Source organism: Podarcis cretensis (genome assembly GCF_951804945.1).
Source record: "Podarcis cretensis genome assembly, chromosome: 13".
In the NCBI taxonomy this organism is placed as follows: domain Eukaryota; kingdom Metazoa; phylum Chordata; class Lepidosauria; order Squamata; family Lacertidae; genus Podarcis; species Podarcis cretensis.
The window spans coordinates 18030978-18046720 of record NC_137182.1 but is presented as its reverse complement, the minus strand read 5'-3'; the positions used below and the strand labels follow the sequence as shown (position 1 = coordinate 18046720).

General features: G+C 41.5%; 1 protein-coding gene across 18 annotated transcripts in view; it reads right to left on the bottom strand.

The window, feature by feature from the left end:
- Positions 1-15743, bottom strand: part of LOC307200595 (uncharacterized protein) — a 188433-nt gene that overhangs the window by 108948 nt on the left and 63742 nt on the right. For all 18 annotated transcript variants that reach the window (XR_013832401.1, XM_079949162.1, XM_079949171.1 and 15 more), the window contains 5 exons: positions 15609-15735; positions 9131-9318; positions 7471-8322; positions 6410-6637; positions 4369-4448 (listed from right to left, as the gene is read on the bottom strand). Coding sequence is in view for 17 of the 18 variants with exons in the window: in XM_079949162.1 (XP_079805288.1) it covers positions 4369-4448; positions 6410-6637; positions 7471-8322; positions 9131-9318; positions 15609-15735 (1475 nt within the window). In the remaining variant the exon portion in view is untranslated. The remainder of the gene's footprint in view (positions 1-4368; positions 4449-6409; positions 6638-7470; positions 8323-9130; positions 9319-15608; positions 15736-15743) is intronic.

The window sequence follows — 15743 nt, the reverse complement described above, 5'->3', positions numbered from 1 at the left end:
ACACACAGATTGGTTTAGCAGCTAGGTACAATCTGCCTCTGACTGTCAAACTCCTCAGATTATGTTCCTGGCTGTTTGGACAGCTGAGCTCCTTTAAAAATGTGCTTTTATAATTTTCTCCTGGTATGAACTGGGCAGAATTTTAGCTTAATGTAGGGCTCATTCAGACTTCCTCTAGTCCTGCCATTTACCTCTGGAAAAATCTGTTCTTTACCACTTAATTGGAAATCATACCTCCCTCAACACTTCTCCCAACTGACAGTTAACTGACATTTCTTCAGTGATAACTACCTTCAGCTGAATAAAGTCTGAATGTATCTGATTCAGTCTAAAATATTACATTCATCTAGCCTGACTTGGATCTTTGAGTGCCATCTCAAAGGGGAGGTGAGCCTTTAAGACCCCTCACATGAGAGTTTCTGAGGTGAAGATTAAGAACAGAGAAGGGCTTTCCATCTTAAACTAGGGAGGTTCAATCTGTAAGTCCTCCTCTTGTCAAGCTCTCCTTGGAAGAGATTTGGTGGGTTGTGAGGAGGAGAGCACACATCAACAAGACCAGGCTCTCTCATCTCACTGACACATTCAGATCTGCATCTCCCTTCTTCCAAGCCAACTCTTCAGCTTTGGAAATGCCCCCCTCCATCTGCCTAGATATAAATCCCACTAGCTTCTGAATAGAGCAGGTTAGTGCTGCGGGATATTTCAGTATCATTTGGTTATTGGACATTTCAATTATTTACAAGGTATTAAGAAGTTGATGGGTAGTTAGCCTTTCTTTGAAGTCTTCTTCGTCAAAAGCAGCAAAGAGGTGAGAAGCAAGTCCGCCAACAATAAGATGACCAGGTTGGTAGTATTCATGTGGAATTCTGGACAGATCATGGACGGTGCAACTCGTGGTATGTTTGCACACCAGATGTGGCAGATGAAAGAGAAGGGGCACAATAAACTTCAGCATACTGAAGAAAATATTCTTTCTCATCAAACACCCTTATTTCCATCCAGCACATGAACCTTGCTTCACAACCAACCTCAGTACAATATTCTGCCTCATCACGAACAGCACTTCTCTAACAATTCACAGATTCAACTTGATTAAGAAAATAGTTAAAATCCTTCCTCTTCCTCTGTCCTCTCCTTTGTAAAGAATGGCAAGAAGCTACTATAATACTCATGTTTTGACATTGGTTAGTATTCTCTGGAAATCTACTGAGACATTAACCAAGGGAGACTGAGTGTGATAATTATAGGTGAGATAATAACAAGCTCTCTTTACATCAGGAACATCAGAAAATAACCAAACATAATAATAACAACTCTGTTTCTGATGTTTCATTCAAGGTGGTTTCTGACTGCTTATGGGACAACAAAGGGCATGCAGAATTAAGAGCAATGAGGAAGAGAAGAACAGTGGGCCAGTCTCTTATCAGTGCTGACCAGTGCAAATGATTAACATGACTTCCTAAAATTTCTCACCTGAACACCAGTTCATTAGTTTTCTGACAATTATACCGAGATGAAAGATTGGTGAAAAGAATGAGTTTTGTAGGTGGTTTGCGTTGGTAGCAAGGAAAAATAGGAATCAAAAAAAGAAGAATACTCTGGATGCCAAGATCCATTTTGGGGGCACAAACTCTTCGTTGAGAGATTCCCACAAACAACTATTTGTGTTCCTGATAGAAAAGCACCTCACAACTAGTTGGAGGGAGAAATATATAGAAGTAATAAATAAAAAGTAGTGAATGGTGGTATTTTCTAATAAAATGTAGCTTAATTTCACCCAAGTTCAAAATGCTTTTACTCCAAAATATTCATTCAGAAGCATTCTGCCCATTAAAAATACCAAAATTGGTATTTATTGAATTCTAAGTTTATTGAATTCTAAGTTTAAAAAACCCTCCAGGGATGGTTTAGCATATATTGCCCATGACTACAGGCATCCCCCACAGCACATGAATAATATTGAAATAATTTAATTAATACCCAGTTATGGAGGGAGAGAGCTGGAGAGTTCTCATGGCTTGTGAGGGCAGAGACTGGAGGTGCAGCAGGGGGATGTTTATGCTACTCAGCCCCCACCCCACCTGACAGCTAATGTGCATAGAAGCAGCAACTTTTCCACACATCCTCCAGTCTGCCCCCAAAATTCCAGATGTGGGTATTTTAGATGCAGTATTTTTTATCTGGAATGGAGAGAGAACCCTAGAGAAGATATTCAAAAGGTTTTAGAGGGTGCTCCCCACTTATCCGATCTTCATTTATGTGTGGGGGCACTTGAACATAACCACCAGGTAAGTGGGGACTCACTGTACTGAAACCTCAGAGAATGGCTAATCATGACAGTAGGAACTCTACTGAAACCTTACACAGAGGAAAATAACCTAGAAAGGAATGAGACTTTTTTTATAAACAGAAATTGCCCCTCAATGTATTATTTCTTCCTATTCAGTTTCTAATCAATTACCCTCTGAAGTTCTAGTCAGGTCTCAACATTTTATGGTACTCATGACAGTTTTTTGGTTTCCAAATAAGCCTTAGGGTTAAAACAAGATGAGGGGCTCCTGTCTCAGAGAGACCACAGGGGATTTTAAAAGAAATTGCACATAGGAATTACAACATGTAAAATACAAAAAAATTGAATGGTGTGGATAAAGAGAGATTAAATTGCCATAAAATGCAAGGTCATTGTATGATGTAGGTGCCCATATCATCATAGAACAAAAAACAGAGAGGACATGCTAATTTTCTATTTCCTCTTTATTAACTGCTCTTTGCTGTTCAGATCAGGCCTCAACACAATGATGTAGCATTTGGGAGCAAAGATGGAGCCCAGTATCCCAGCACTGGAGGCCAAGATGGAGAAGATCTCCACAGCCACCATGTATTTCCCCTTGGTGCTCAGGTAAACCGGAACAAAGGAGATCCAAACACTACAAAACAAGAACATACTGAAGGTGATGAATTTGGCCTCATTGAAGCTCTCAGGCAGTTTCCTGGCAAAAAAGGCCACAACAAAGCTGACAATGGCCAAAAAGCCCATGTAGCCCAGGACACAGTAAAACAGGGCAACTGACCCTTCGTTGCAGCCTAGAATGATTTCCCTCATCACAGAGTGCATGTCAGAATTAGGGAATGGGGGAAAGATTCCTAACCACACACTGCAAAGGCCTGCTTGGATAAGGGAACAAGAAAACACAATGGAGCTTGCCAGTCTTTTCCCCACCCACTTCCTCATTCTGGATCCTGGTTTGGTGGCCACAAAGGCCAGAACCACTGTGATCGTTTTGGCCAGAACACAAGAAACGGTCACTGTGAAAACAAGGCCAAAAGCCATTTGTCGGAGCAGGCAGCTCACTCTTTCTGGAGGGCTGAGGAAGATCAATGGGCAGAGGAAGCAGAGCAGGAGGAAAGTGAGGAGAGCGTAGGTGAGGTCCCGATTGTTTGCTCTGACAAGTGGTGTGTCCTGGTGTTTAATGAAGATGGCTAGGACCACCACGGTCAGGAGAGAGAGTGAAAGAGCCAACAATGCTAAGCTCATTCCTAGAGGCTCTATAAAGGACAGGAAGCTGATGGTCTTTGGAATGCATTGTGATTGGTTCCTGTGTGGATAATGATCTTCGGGGCATGAAACACAGTCAACCATGTCTGGAAAGAAAATAATACATTCAGATTTTACATTTTAGATACTTTTTAGATTTTAGATTAGAGCAACTGCTAATGCTGCATGTATGGAACTCACAGAGGTATCACAGATATTTCCAGAATAACCAGATTGAAAGGGATGCATGAGAATCCCACCTCAGCCTTTGTGTTGGGTTATGTGGGGTGTCCTGTGATGGCTTGCTAACTTCTCATAAACCACATTTTTTATTGTCCAGAACAGGCACAGTCCATGACCATTTCCACAGAGGTTCCATTCCCAGCCCTGTTCCACACCGTTTGCTGAACCCATTACACCCTGCCCAGGTGTGTGATCGCGAATCAATCAGACACATGTTTGTTTGTTATTGCCTTAATTAAGATAGGTGTCTCATACCAAGTGATATCACTGGTGCATTTAATTCAAAATTGCCTGCTGTATTTTCACCTGTGACAAAGATTACATCATAGGTGACAAACCTATTCTTTTTAGGAGTGGGTCCCTAATCCTTTATGGGGGCTATCTAGCAATTGGTATGGAGACAATTTGGTTTTTATGCCACTTGAATGAGAAAGATTTTTTCCTTAAAATTTGTACTTCTCTAAACATTTGCGATGCAGTTCTCCAATCAAACAATATGTACAAAAATGCAAAGGTTACCAATTCTTTATCCTTTTCCGCAACTTCTAACATGCCTTATTTTTGAAAATCGTATATCCTGTGTCTCTTACCCTTCTGGGACGAAATCTTGCCTTGAGGACATGGAGCACAACCATAGCAGCAGAATGGCTCCCCCTCCTTCTTCTCCTTCCTGGAACCAGGAGGGCAATTTGGGTTACATACCGAAAGGGGTGGACCCTGCTCATTTAAAGAAACAGATAAACCGTTTAGCACAGAGAAGTAAGTAGCACTTTTGGTTTCTTTTTTCTTCCAGCTGGCAGTAGGAAGACACCAAACTACTTATTCGAAACACAGTGCCAGGCTACTCATTTGGTTCTTCATGGTTTTTTTTAAAAAATAATAAACCAAAATAATGCTGAAACTGACCATGTTTGAGCCCCTTTCTGGCATTCAGAAAGAATGCATGATAGCTGAAATAGGGAAGGGGATTGGGGGTTCATCTTTGCCAGCCCTGTCCCCTTTTGTCCCCATATATAAAGTAATACCTTTTACACCTCCAATTTTCCAATCGCAGCAAGTGTAAAAAATAATAACCATGCTTTGTGAAGATGAAAGAAGTGCAGTGCCAAAAATGATCTACTAATGTGGAGACTTTGTGGTGTGTGGTCTCACCAGCTCTGCCCATCTTGTTCCCATAGCTGTTCCACCAATCATCTCTGCATACTAAGCAGAAAGCTCTGACAGGCTGAACACACTGAGAAGCCTCCCTGTTATTTGGAATTTTCTGTTCTTATCTCAGTCCCCAAATATGAGGAGTCATCTAAACAAGTTCAGCCAAATGTTCTTAGAAGCCCCCTTCACAGCCATGCATTTTATCTTAACAGATGCATTTTCAAGTGTATTTAATCCTACCAGATGTATTGTTCAAACAATATTGGGACTTTTTTGAGGTGAGACTATACCACAAGATCCACAGAAATTCGAAACCTGTTCCAATATGTGTACTAGTCTGAGAGGTATAAAATTGTAGACAATATGAAATTTTCCTCCACCCATGCCTACAGTTCCTTTTTCCTTAGGATACTAGTGGCTAGCATAAGCACACTTCTTGTTGTTTTTTAAAAAGGAACATGAATAATGGAATGTGTGGTTTGTCTTAAAGGTAAAGGGACCCCTGACCATTAGGTCCAGCCGTGACCGACTCTCAGGTTGTGGCGCTCATCTCACTTTATTGGCCAAGCGAGCCGGCGTACAGCTTCCAGGTCATGTGGCCAGCATGACTAAGCCGCTTCTGGAGAACCAGAGCAGCGCATGGAAACAGCGTTTACCTTCCCGCTGAAGCGGTACCTATTTTCTATTTGCACTTTGACGTGCTTTCAAACTGCTAGGTTGGCAGGAGCAGGGACCAAGCAACGGGAGCTCACCCCGTCACGGGGATTCGAACTGTCGACCTTCTGATCGGCAAGTCCTAGGCTCTGTGGTTTAACCCACAGCGCCACCCACGTCCTGTGGTTTGTTTTAGGTGTCTGAATAAAATTAGGGCTGCCATATGTCCGGGATTTCAAAGGCAGAAGCGGCATCCTGGGGAAAGTTCTGGAAGGTGGAGGTTTGGCAAGTAAAACAAAGTCCTGGATCTTTGGCAAGTAAAACAAAAATCGTGGGATTTTGGCATGTTTGTCGAGGGAGATTCAGGGGGTCCTGAAATAGGTCAACCCTAGTATAATTGAAAGGTGTGGTAGCTTGGGTGTGATTCACACACACACACACACACACACACACCTATTATGTCTAAGAAATTCATTAGAGGTTTTCGGCTGGTGCCTCTTCTTCTTCCCAAGAGACTCATGAAATACACTGGGATAAAAAGAGCCCCAAGTCAAAAGCCAAATTGCCATATCCAGATGCTGGACAAGATTGGCCAATGGCAATATTCTGCACTAGTTGGGCATTGATCTGAGCCAGCAAGATCATCTTATGTTGTGATTCCTGCATCGCGGACCACATGACTTCCAACTCTAAGATTCTATTATTCTTACACAATGCGGAGAAAAAATGTTTAGAATCTGGCTAGAAAGGCAGGTATGTGCTGGACTGTAAGTAAAATAACATTCTCTTTTCCTATCTCTCATAGATGTAGGAACTATGCCTCACCTGGTGAAAGCTTCTGTGCCACACCATTCTGTTGTCATCAAGGGTGAATGGCTGGTCAGGTGTAGCCTCCACATCCACCCTTCCAACCTTGACTCTCATGAAGGAGTTATTTGGGAAAGTGACCATGTTGGTAATATCAAAGCCAGCTTCTACTTCCCTGTTCTCACCAAAAGATACTGTTTCTCCGGCAGAGTTGTTGAAGGAGACACTCCTAAGAAAGGGATGGAGCTGCATTGAAATAAAAATAGTAACTGTGAGGTAATGGATATGTCTCTCCTTTTTGGCACTCACGATGCCTCCAGTCTGTCTGTGCAGTGTTTTCTATACCAATATTTTAGGAACTGTAGCCATTATTGTAACCAAGCTATGTTTGACTGCCTGCACAACTGACTGCTGTATGGAAAAGCACATGAATCAGACCTTTGAAGAGCTTTGCAAGTAAACAATGTATACCCTATTAATTATGTGACCTGTCTTTGTGGTAAGGAAGTGGGATATTTTGGGATCAGCTAGAAGGGGTACATTTTAAGGTTTAAACGCCTACATTTCATGCCTTTATTTGCTGCATGAGTTGCCATTTTAATTCTCTTCTGGGGTTCTCTCACCAAAGAGTGCAGCAAGAATGATATTGCTTAGCAAGCTCAGCAAAAACTAAAAAAAACTGGTTGAAAGTCCTCTTCCTTGCTGTTCCCCATCCCATTTCCTCAGCCACAGCTACATTTTTCTCCAGGTCCACCTGCCTCTCCCTGCCAGCTCTCTCCTACTCATCTCAGTCTAGGCTTTGGAAGTAGCAGCACAGTGCAGGATTGGATCCGCCTTCACTAACAGGTTCTCTGCACGCAAAGGAAGTTGCTCACAAAAAAGCAGGACAGAGCAGAATAGGATCCTCCTGCTTAACAACTGAAAGCAGGATGGCCTGATACTTCCCTGTGCTAGTTCTTAATGAGCAACTTCTCTGCACACAAGGGGAGAATGTGGTCTAGTAGTGAGAGCTTGCAATTTTTCAGGGTACTGTTTTGCATATCATTGCCTATGTCAAATTATAACTCATGAGGCATTACCTGCCAAGGCCAAAGCTCCTGCATCCCTCCTTCCACCGCTGCCCTGTATTTGGTTCTGGACAAGAACATGGCATGTAAAGCATGTGCCGTTGCATAGACAGCATTATAAAGACTGTAGCTGTGGCCAGCCATGTTCATCACAAATGCAGATGAAGGGAGATCTTCCAGCTTCTCCACTCCAGTACAGGTTCCACTGGCCTGCTCCTCTGTATTGGAGTTTGGAAATAAACAAAGAAATACCTGTGCCCAGAACTGCTTGACAAAGCCATTTCCATTTGCCTCAAAAGGATTTTGTGCCTGAAGAAAGGCTTTGAATCCTTGTACCACATTTGAATGAACTGCAAAGGAGAGGGAACCCTGGAAGACTTGCATATCCACGTTCATTTGATAGGTCAATGCTTTGAAATCCAGCTGTGCCGTCAGAATCCACACCTTGCCTACAGACATCTTGGTCACATTTTCCAATTCACCAAGAGCTACTATGTCTCTCATGGCAAGCATGTACTTTGTTTCTCCATAGAAAACCACCACCTTGGCTTTACTTTCCATAATAACTTGATAAATTTGAATCCAGTGGGGATACATGTCATAATACTCAGCCATATATGTCGTTTTCAGGGTTGTCTCTGTGAAGGCCAAGCAAATGCCTTTCTGGGAGAGCAGAGGTTTCAGGGTCTGAATAAACCTCTCTCCACTGTCTCCACTAGCAAGCAACCCAACCCATGTCCAGCCAAAGTGCAAAAGTAACTCAACAATCCCAGTGTACTGATGGGCTTCATTGGGCACCATCTTGTAGAAGGAAGTGGATTGGCTTTCACCAGCATGCTCTGGGGCAAAGGAGCCATAAGTGATCTAAAGGGAAATAAAGGAGCATTATTTATAAATGCAGAAGGACTGGGTATTTGAACCCAGGGGGCAAAATGAGCCAGTTGCCTTAAGAAGGCAGGTTCCACAAAGCTCCTCTGCCCTCCTTTTCTTTATCCACTGTGATCTCTAGGCTTTTTCTCTACTGCTGCTTTTCTCTCCCTTGTTTCTTTCATGTTGCTTCACCACAACATTTCAGCTCCTGATTCCCCTTCCCCTTCCCCTTCCCCTTCCCCTTCCCCTTCCCCTTCCCCTTCCCCTTCCCCTTCCCCTTCCCTTCCCTTCCTCTCTCAAGCCACTAACCCACAAAATCCCCATCAAGTGCCACAATGTGTGGGCAGCTGATTTCTGATCGGCAGGCTTCCAGCTTTGCAAGGGAGCAGCTTCAGTCTGCAACCGGTAGGCCATGGAGCAAAGGTGAGAGGGTGTCAGTTGGATGAATGGAATTGGGATACATGTTTTTAGGTGTGTGTGGACAAGGAAGTGGGGTGAGAGGAGCACTCTTCCACCATCCCATTACCTTCTCTTCATCCATAGACACTGACAGTCTGATGCTTGGTGGAGAGGAATGGCCACCTAGAGCAGACATGTTTTTATTATGCTGATAGCTTAATGTCACCTGACAGCTTGATGCTATGCACTCTATTTAACTGTGCAAAGCACACTGGGAACACTTTTTGTGAAAGGCAGAATCACTCTCCTTTGTCTCTCACAACTATTTCTATATTAAACAAATCCTTTCTGAATAGAAAACATCATGGTGAATGTGTATGAAACCCCTAGGGCAGCATCTTACCTGTGGAATCTTGTAGATGCCCAAGATGTTTGCCAGGTAGACGGAGGTATCCAAGTCCAGTCCCCCAATAACTGCCACCAGGTGTTTCTGGTTCTTGCACTTGTAGTTTGGTAGACGGGTGGAGAGAAGGTTCAGAGCAGCCCAGTAGGTCATCCTTTCATCGAAGTAACTGTCATAGATGTGGAATCCTAAGGTGATATTAGGTAAGATCTTGGGGTTCTCATTAATCTCATTGACAGCAAATACCAAGGCCAGAATATGCTGGTAGTTCTTTGGCACAATACTGCAACAAGAATTTTATGCTGTATCAGTGGGAAATATCCTATGTTGTTGTTTTTTAATCTGCTTCTTAATGATTCTTTAATATTTTAGTGCAAATTGTGCCCCAATATACTCATATCTACTGAACATTTCCCACCGAAATAATGCATTGTATTCCAATTCTATTCCAGTTACACTAATATATGAATTTTTATGCACACTTTGCCTACATATATTCATTTTTGTTTACATTGTTTGGCTGGAGAACTGTTTTGAACAATTTGGAGAAATGTGAATTTCAAATGATGGCTGTGTTTTGGTTTTTATAACTATTTAGAGCAAAGAAAGTTTGGTAGGTTCACCTTCAAATATGAACTGATTTGAATTGCCTCCTTCCCAAGAATGGAATACTGATGTTTACTTTGGGGTCCATCATATACTTGACAACACTTTTTGAAGACCCAATAGATGCTGCGGCTGACAGAAGCATCTAAAGCCTTTTATCTCATACCAACTTCCCTAAGCCTCCACTCCTGTTCAGTTCACTCACAGATTAGTTGAGCAGCTAGGTACAGTCTGCCTCTGACTGGCAAACTCCTCAGGTTATATTCTTGGCTGCTTGGACATCCAAGCTCCTTTAAGAAATCTGCGTTTCTAATGTTCTTCTGGTATGAACTGAGCAGAATTTTGGCTTAATGTAGGGTTCATTCAAACTTCCCCTAGTCCTGCCATTTCCCTCAGGGAATACCTGATCTTTACTGCTCAATTGGAACTCACACCTCCCTCAGAACTTCTCCTAACTGGCAGTTAACTGAAATTTATTCACTGATCACTACCTTCAGCTGAATACAGCCTGAATGTATCTGATCCAGGCCCTGCCTATAAATATTAAACGCAATCGTCTAGCCTGACTTGGACGAGAACATCAGGCGTTATTTGAGCATCAGGGGTTATTCAAAGGAGAGGTGAGACTTTAAGACACTTCACAAAAGAGTTTCTGAGGTGAAGATTGAGAACAGAGAAGGGCTTTCCATCTTAAACTAGGGAGGTTCAATCTTTGAGTCCTCCTCTTGTTAAACTCTCCTTGGAAGAGATTTGGTGGGATGTGGGGAGGAGAGAACACATCAACAAGACCAGGCTCTCTCATCTCACTGACACATTCAGATCTGCATTTCCCTTCAGTGGAAGTAAATCCCACTGAAATCAGGGGAACCAGCTTCTGAGGAGGCCTGGTTAGAGCTGGGGGATATTTCAGTATCATCTGATTATTTGATGTCTTTACTGGGTATTAAGAAGTTGATGAATAGTTAGCCTTTCTTTGAAGTCTTCTTTGTCAAAAGCAGCAAAGAGATGAGAAGCAAGTCCGCCAACAATAAGATGACCACGTTGGTAGTATTCATGTGGAATTCTGGACAGATCATGGACGGTACAATTCGTGGTATGTTTGCACACCAGATGTGGCAGATGAAAGAGAAGGGGCACAATAAACAGCAGCATACTGAAGCACATATTCTTTCTCATAAACAGCATTATTTCCATCCAGCACATAAAGCTCGCTTCACAACCGACCTCAGTACAATATTCTGCCTTATCACGAACAGCACTTCTCTAACAATTCACAGATTTAAATCCTATTTTACAACTTGATTAAGAAAATAGTTAAAATCCTTCCTCTCCTCTGTCCTCTCCCTTGTAAAGAATGGCAAGAAGAGGTTATAATACCCATGTTTTGACATTGGTTAGTATTCTCTGGAAATCTACTGAGACATTATCCAAGGGAGACATAGACATGCTGAGAGTGATAATTATAGGTAGATAATAACAAGCTCTCTTTACATCAGGAACATCTGAAAATGCCCGATAATAATAATAATAACCCTGTTTCTGATGTTTCATTCAAAGTTCTTTCTGACTGTTTTATGGCTCAACAATAGGGCATGCAAAATTAACAGCAAAGAAAAGAGAAGAACAGTGGGCCAGTCTCTTATCAGTGTCAACCAGTGGAAAAGATTAATCTGACCTCCTAAAATTTCCCACCTGAACACCACTTCATTAGTTTTCTAACAATTATACTGAGATGAAATAATGGTGAAAAGGACAGAGTTTTGTAGGTGGTTTCGTTGGAAGCACGAAAAAATAGGAATCAAAAAAGGAGAATGCTCTGGATGCCAAGATCTGGGTTGGGGGCACAAACTCTTGGTTGAGAGATTCCCACAAACAACTATTTATGTTCCTGATAGAAAAGCCCCTCACTACTAGTTGGAGGGAGTAATATATAGAAGTAATAACTAAAAAGTAGTCAATGGTGGTATTATATTTTCTAATAAAATGAAGCTTAATTTCACTCATGTTCAAAATGCTTTTACTTCAAAATATTCATTCAGAAGCATTCTGCCGTATCTTATAACTATAAACCCATTAAAAATACCAAAATTGTTATTCATTGAATTCTAAGTTTAAAAACCCCTCCAGGAATGGTCTAGCATATATTGCCCATAACCATGGGCATCCCCCACTGCACACGAATAATAACTAAATACTTAATTAATACCCAGATATGGAGGGAGAGAGCTGGAGAGTTCTCATGGCTTGTGAGGGCAGAGACTGGAGGTGCAGCAGGGGGTTGTTTATGCTACTCAGCCCCCCCCCCCCACTGACAGCTAATGTGCATAGAAGAGCAGCAGAAGCAGCAACATTTCCACACATCCTCCAGTCAGCTCCCAAAATAACAGATGTGGGTATTTTAGGTGCAGTATTCTTGATCTGGGATGGAGAGAGAGAAGTATAGAAGACATTCAAAGGATTTAGATTGTGCTTCCCACTTATCAAATCTTCATTTATGGGTGGACACTTGAACATAACCCCAAGTAAGTGGGCACTCACTTCTGAAATCTCTGAGACAGTAGCAACTCTACTGAAACCTTACTGAGAGGAAAATAACCTAGAAAGGATTAAGCTTAAAAATAAATAAATGCCTCTCAGTGTATTGGTTTTTTTGTTCAGTTTCTAATCAATTACCCTTTGAGGTTCTAGTCAGGCCCCAATATTTTGTGGTACTCATAACAGTTTCTTGGTTTTCCAGATAAGCCTTAGGTTTAAAACAAGATCAGGGGCTCCTATCTCAGAGGGACCACAGTGAATTTTGTTAAAGAAATTGGACATAGCAATTGCAACACATAAAATACAAGATAATTTAATGATGTCGATAAAGAGAATTATATTGCTCATATTTTCGTAGAAAAAAACCCACGAAAATGATAGGATTTTTTATTGCCTCTTTATTAATTGCTCCTTGCTGTTCAGATCAGGCCTCAACACAATGATGTAGCATTTTGGGAAAAAGATAGAACTCAATATGCCAGCACTGGAGGCCAAGATGGAGAAGATCTCCACAGCTACCATGTATTTCCCCTTGGTGCTCAGGTACACTGGAACAAAGGAGATCCAAACACTACAAAACAAGAACATGCTGAAGGTGATGAATTTGGCCTCATTGAAGCTCTCAGGCAGTTTCCTAGCAAAAAAGGCCACAACAAAGCTGAGAATGGCCAAAAAGCCCATGTAGCCCAGGACACAGTAAAACAGGGCAACTGACCCTTCGTTGCAGCCTAAAATGATTTCCCTCATCACAGAGTGCATGTCAGAATCAGGGAATGGGGGAGAGATTTCTAACCACACAATGCAAATGACAGCTTGGATAAGGGAACAAGAAATCACAATGACGCTTGCCAGCCTTTTCCCCACCCACTTCCTCATTCTAGATCCTGGTTTGATGGCCACAAAGGCCAGAACCACCGTGATTGTTTTGGCCAGAACACAAGAAACGGTTACTGTGAAAACAAGGCCAAAAGCCATTTGTCGGAGCAGGCAGCTCACTCTTCCTGGAGGGCTGAGGAAGATCAATGGGCAGAGGAAGCAGAGCAGGAGGAAAGTGAGGAGAGTGTAGGTGAGGTCCCGATTGTTTGCTCTGACAATGGGTGTGTCCTGGTGTTTAATGAAGATGACTAGGACCACCACTGTGAGGAGAGAAAGAGAAAGAGCAAACATTGCTAAGCTCATCCCCAGAGGCTCTTTAAAAGACAGGAAGCTGATGGTCTTTGGAATACATTGTGTTTGATCTCTGTTTGGATAGTGGTCTTCAGGGCACCCAACACAATCTTCCATGTCTGGAAAGAAAACAATACTTTCAGATTTCAGATGTGTTGGAGAGCAACTACTAATGGTGTCAGTATGGAACTCATAAGGTTAAATTACAATTTTTGCAGGTATTTCCAGACAAACCTGAGTGTAAGTGTGAATGAATGAGAATCCCAGCTTAGCACTCTGTTCTGGGCCATTCAGCATACCCTGTGATGTCACACTAACTCCCCAGTTTAGATGGATAAGGGTGGTAACTACAAATAAATATCATGCTTGTCTTAATTACTCAAGTGTGGTACATTATTGGAATCAATCCATCAAATCATGTTTTGCTAGACAGGCACACGAAGTGGCTAAGGTCACAGAACTTTCCTGTAAATTTTGCTGCAGAGGACTCTGTGAGATCACTTCCTTTGTTTGCCTTGGTAGGCAGCTATAGCACTACTCCTTCCTGCTTGGGCATCTCCCTCTTTTTCTTTGTCATGCCTCGGATTTTGTACTTTTGTAATTTATCAGTTAGAAACCTGCCTTCATTTTGCTACTGTCACTGCTGCTTCGAAAACTAGATTATGTAAATACTACTTTTATTTCTTTACAAAACAAAGTGTACATGATTGTTCTTTTTAAGGAGGAGAAAAGGGCTAATATGAGGGAAAATCCAGTTTGCCACCAAGCATCCTGGATTATTTCTAGAAGGTTAAATCAATGTTATTTTAGCTTCCAAGTTTAAAGTTGCAAAGGGTGATACCCTCCTGATCTCACTCCTGTGAGCAAGGGATTATAATGACTAAATTATATATCCTCTCCTTGTAGCTAATTCTAGTCCTACGTTCAGAACAGGAACTAAGGAAAGTGTCTTATGGCAAGTCGGATCACTGGCCCAGCTAGTTCAGTATCGCCTGCCGTACTTTAGCCTCTGACAAAGATTAGATCATGGGTAACTAACCTTTCCTTTTTAAGACAAGGTTCATTCCTGGGGGGGGGGGGGCTCTCTGCCAATATGGATCAAGGTGAAAATTACTTTTGTTGATATTTCAGTGGGAAAGTTACCAAAATGACACTCTTTGAACCAACACATGAACCAAAGTAATGTTACCCTGCAAAATGTGTACATCTCCAAAATTTGTGATGCAGTTTTCTAATCAAGTGATATGTACAGAAATGCAACATATTCCCATTTATTTATTTATTTACTTATCTTCTTCCACAGTTTCTAACATGACATTTTATTTATTCATCTATCTATTTATTAAATTTGCATACCACCTTTCACCCAAAAGTAACATCACTGGCCCACTTAGCTCAGTATTGCCTGCTATATTATAAACTCTGACAAATAATAGGACAAAACATTTCTTTTAGGACAAAGTCCATATTTTTTTTTAATGGGGCTGTCTTCCAATAAGGATGGAGGAGAAATTTGGTTTTGTTGCCATTTGAATGGGAAAGATCTAAATTGCACTCCTTGAACTAACACATGAACCAAAAGATAGTTGTCCCGAAAGATATGTGCTTATCTTCAAGCTTGCAGTACAGTTTTCTGAACAAACAATATGTACAAAAATGCACATATTACTAATTAAAGTGGAACCTGGGTTTTAAAATTTCTCAATTGACAAAAACGCGAAAGTAAATGGCTTCAGTTGAGATACCACTGTATTTTTTTCATTTTTCTCTGTAAATTTGCAGACCGCCCTTTGTGCCACAGTTTTTGAACGTTTTGGAAGTCAAATGGTCTTCTGGAATGGATTACAATCGAAAACTAAGGTTCCATTGTATTTACTTAACTTCCCCCACAACTGCTAATATGACAAGTTTGAAAGGTATATATCCTGGGTCAGTCTGGAATGAAATCTTGCACTGAGGAAATGGAACACCTGACATTTTTAACATGACATTTCATTTCATTTTCCTTATTTTTCTTATTTACTAAGTTTGTATACTATCCTTCATCCGAAGATCTCAGGGTGATTCACAGCATAACAAATGTTATAAAATAATATAGCATGATATATGTTTGAAAAGCACCATATATATATATATATATATATATATATATATATATAGTGTCTCTTACCCTTCTGAGATGAAATCTTGCCTTGAGGACATGGGGCACAATCATAGCAGCAGAATGGCTCCCCCTCCTTCTTCTCCTTGCTGGAACCAGGAGGGCAACTTGGGTTACATACAGAAAGGGGTGGGACCTGCCCAT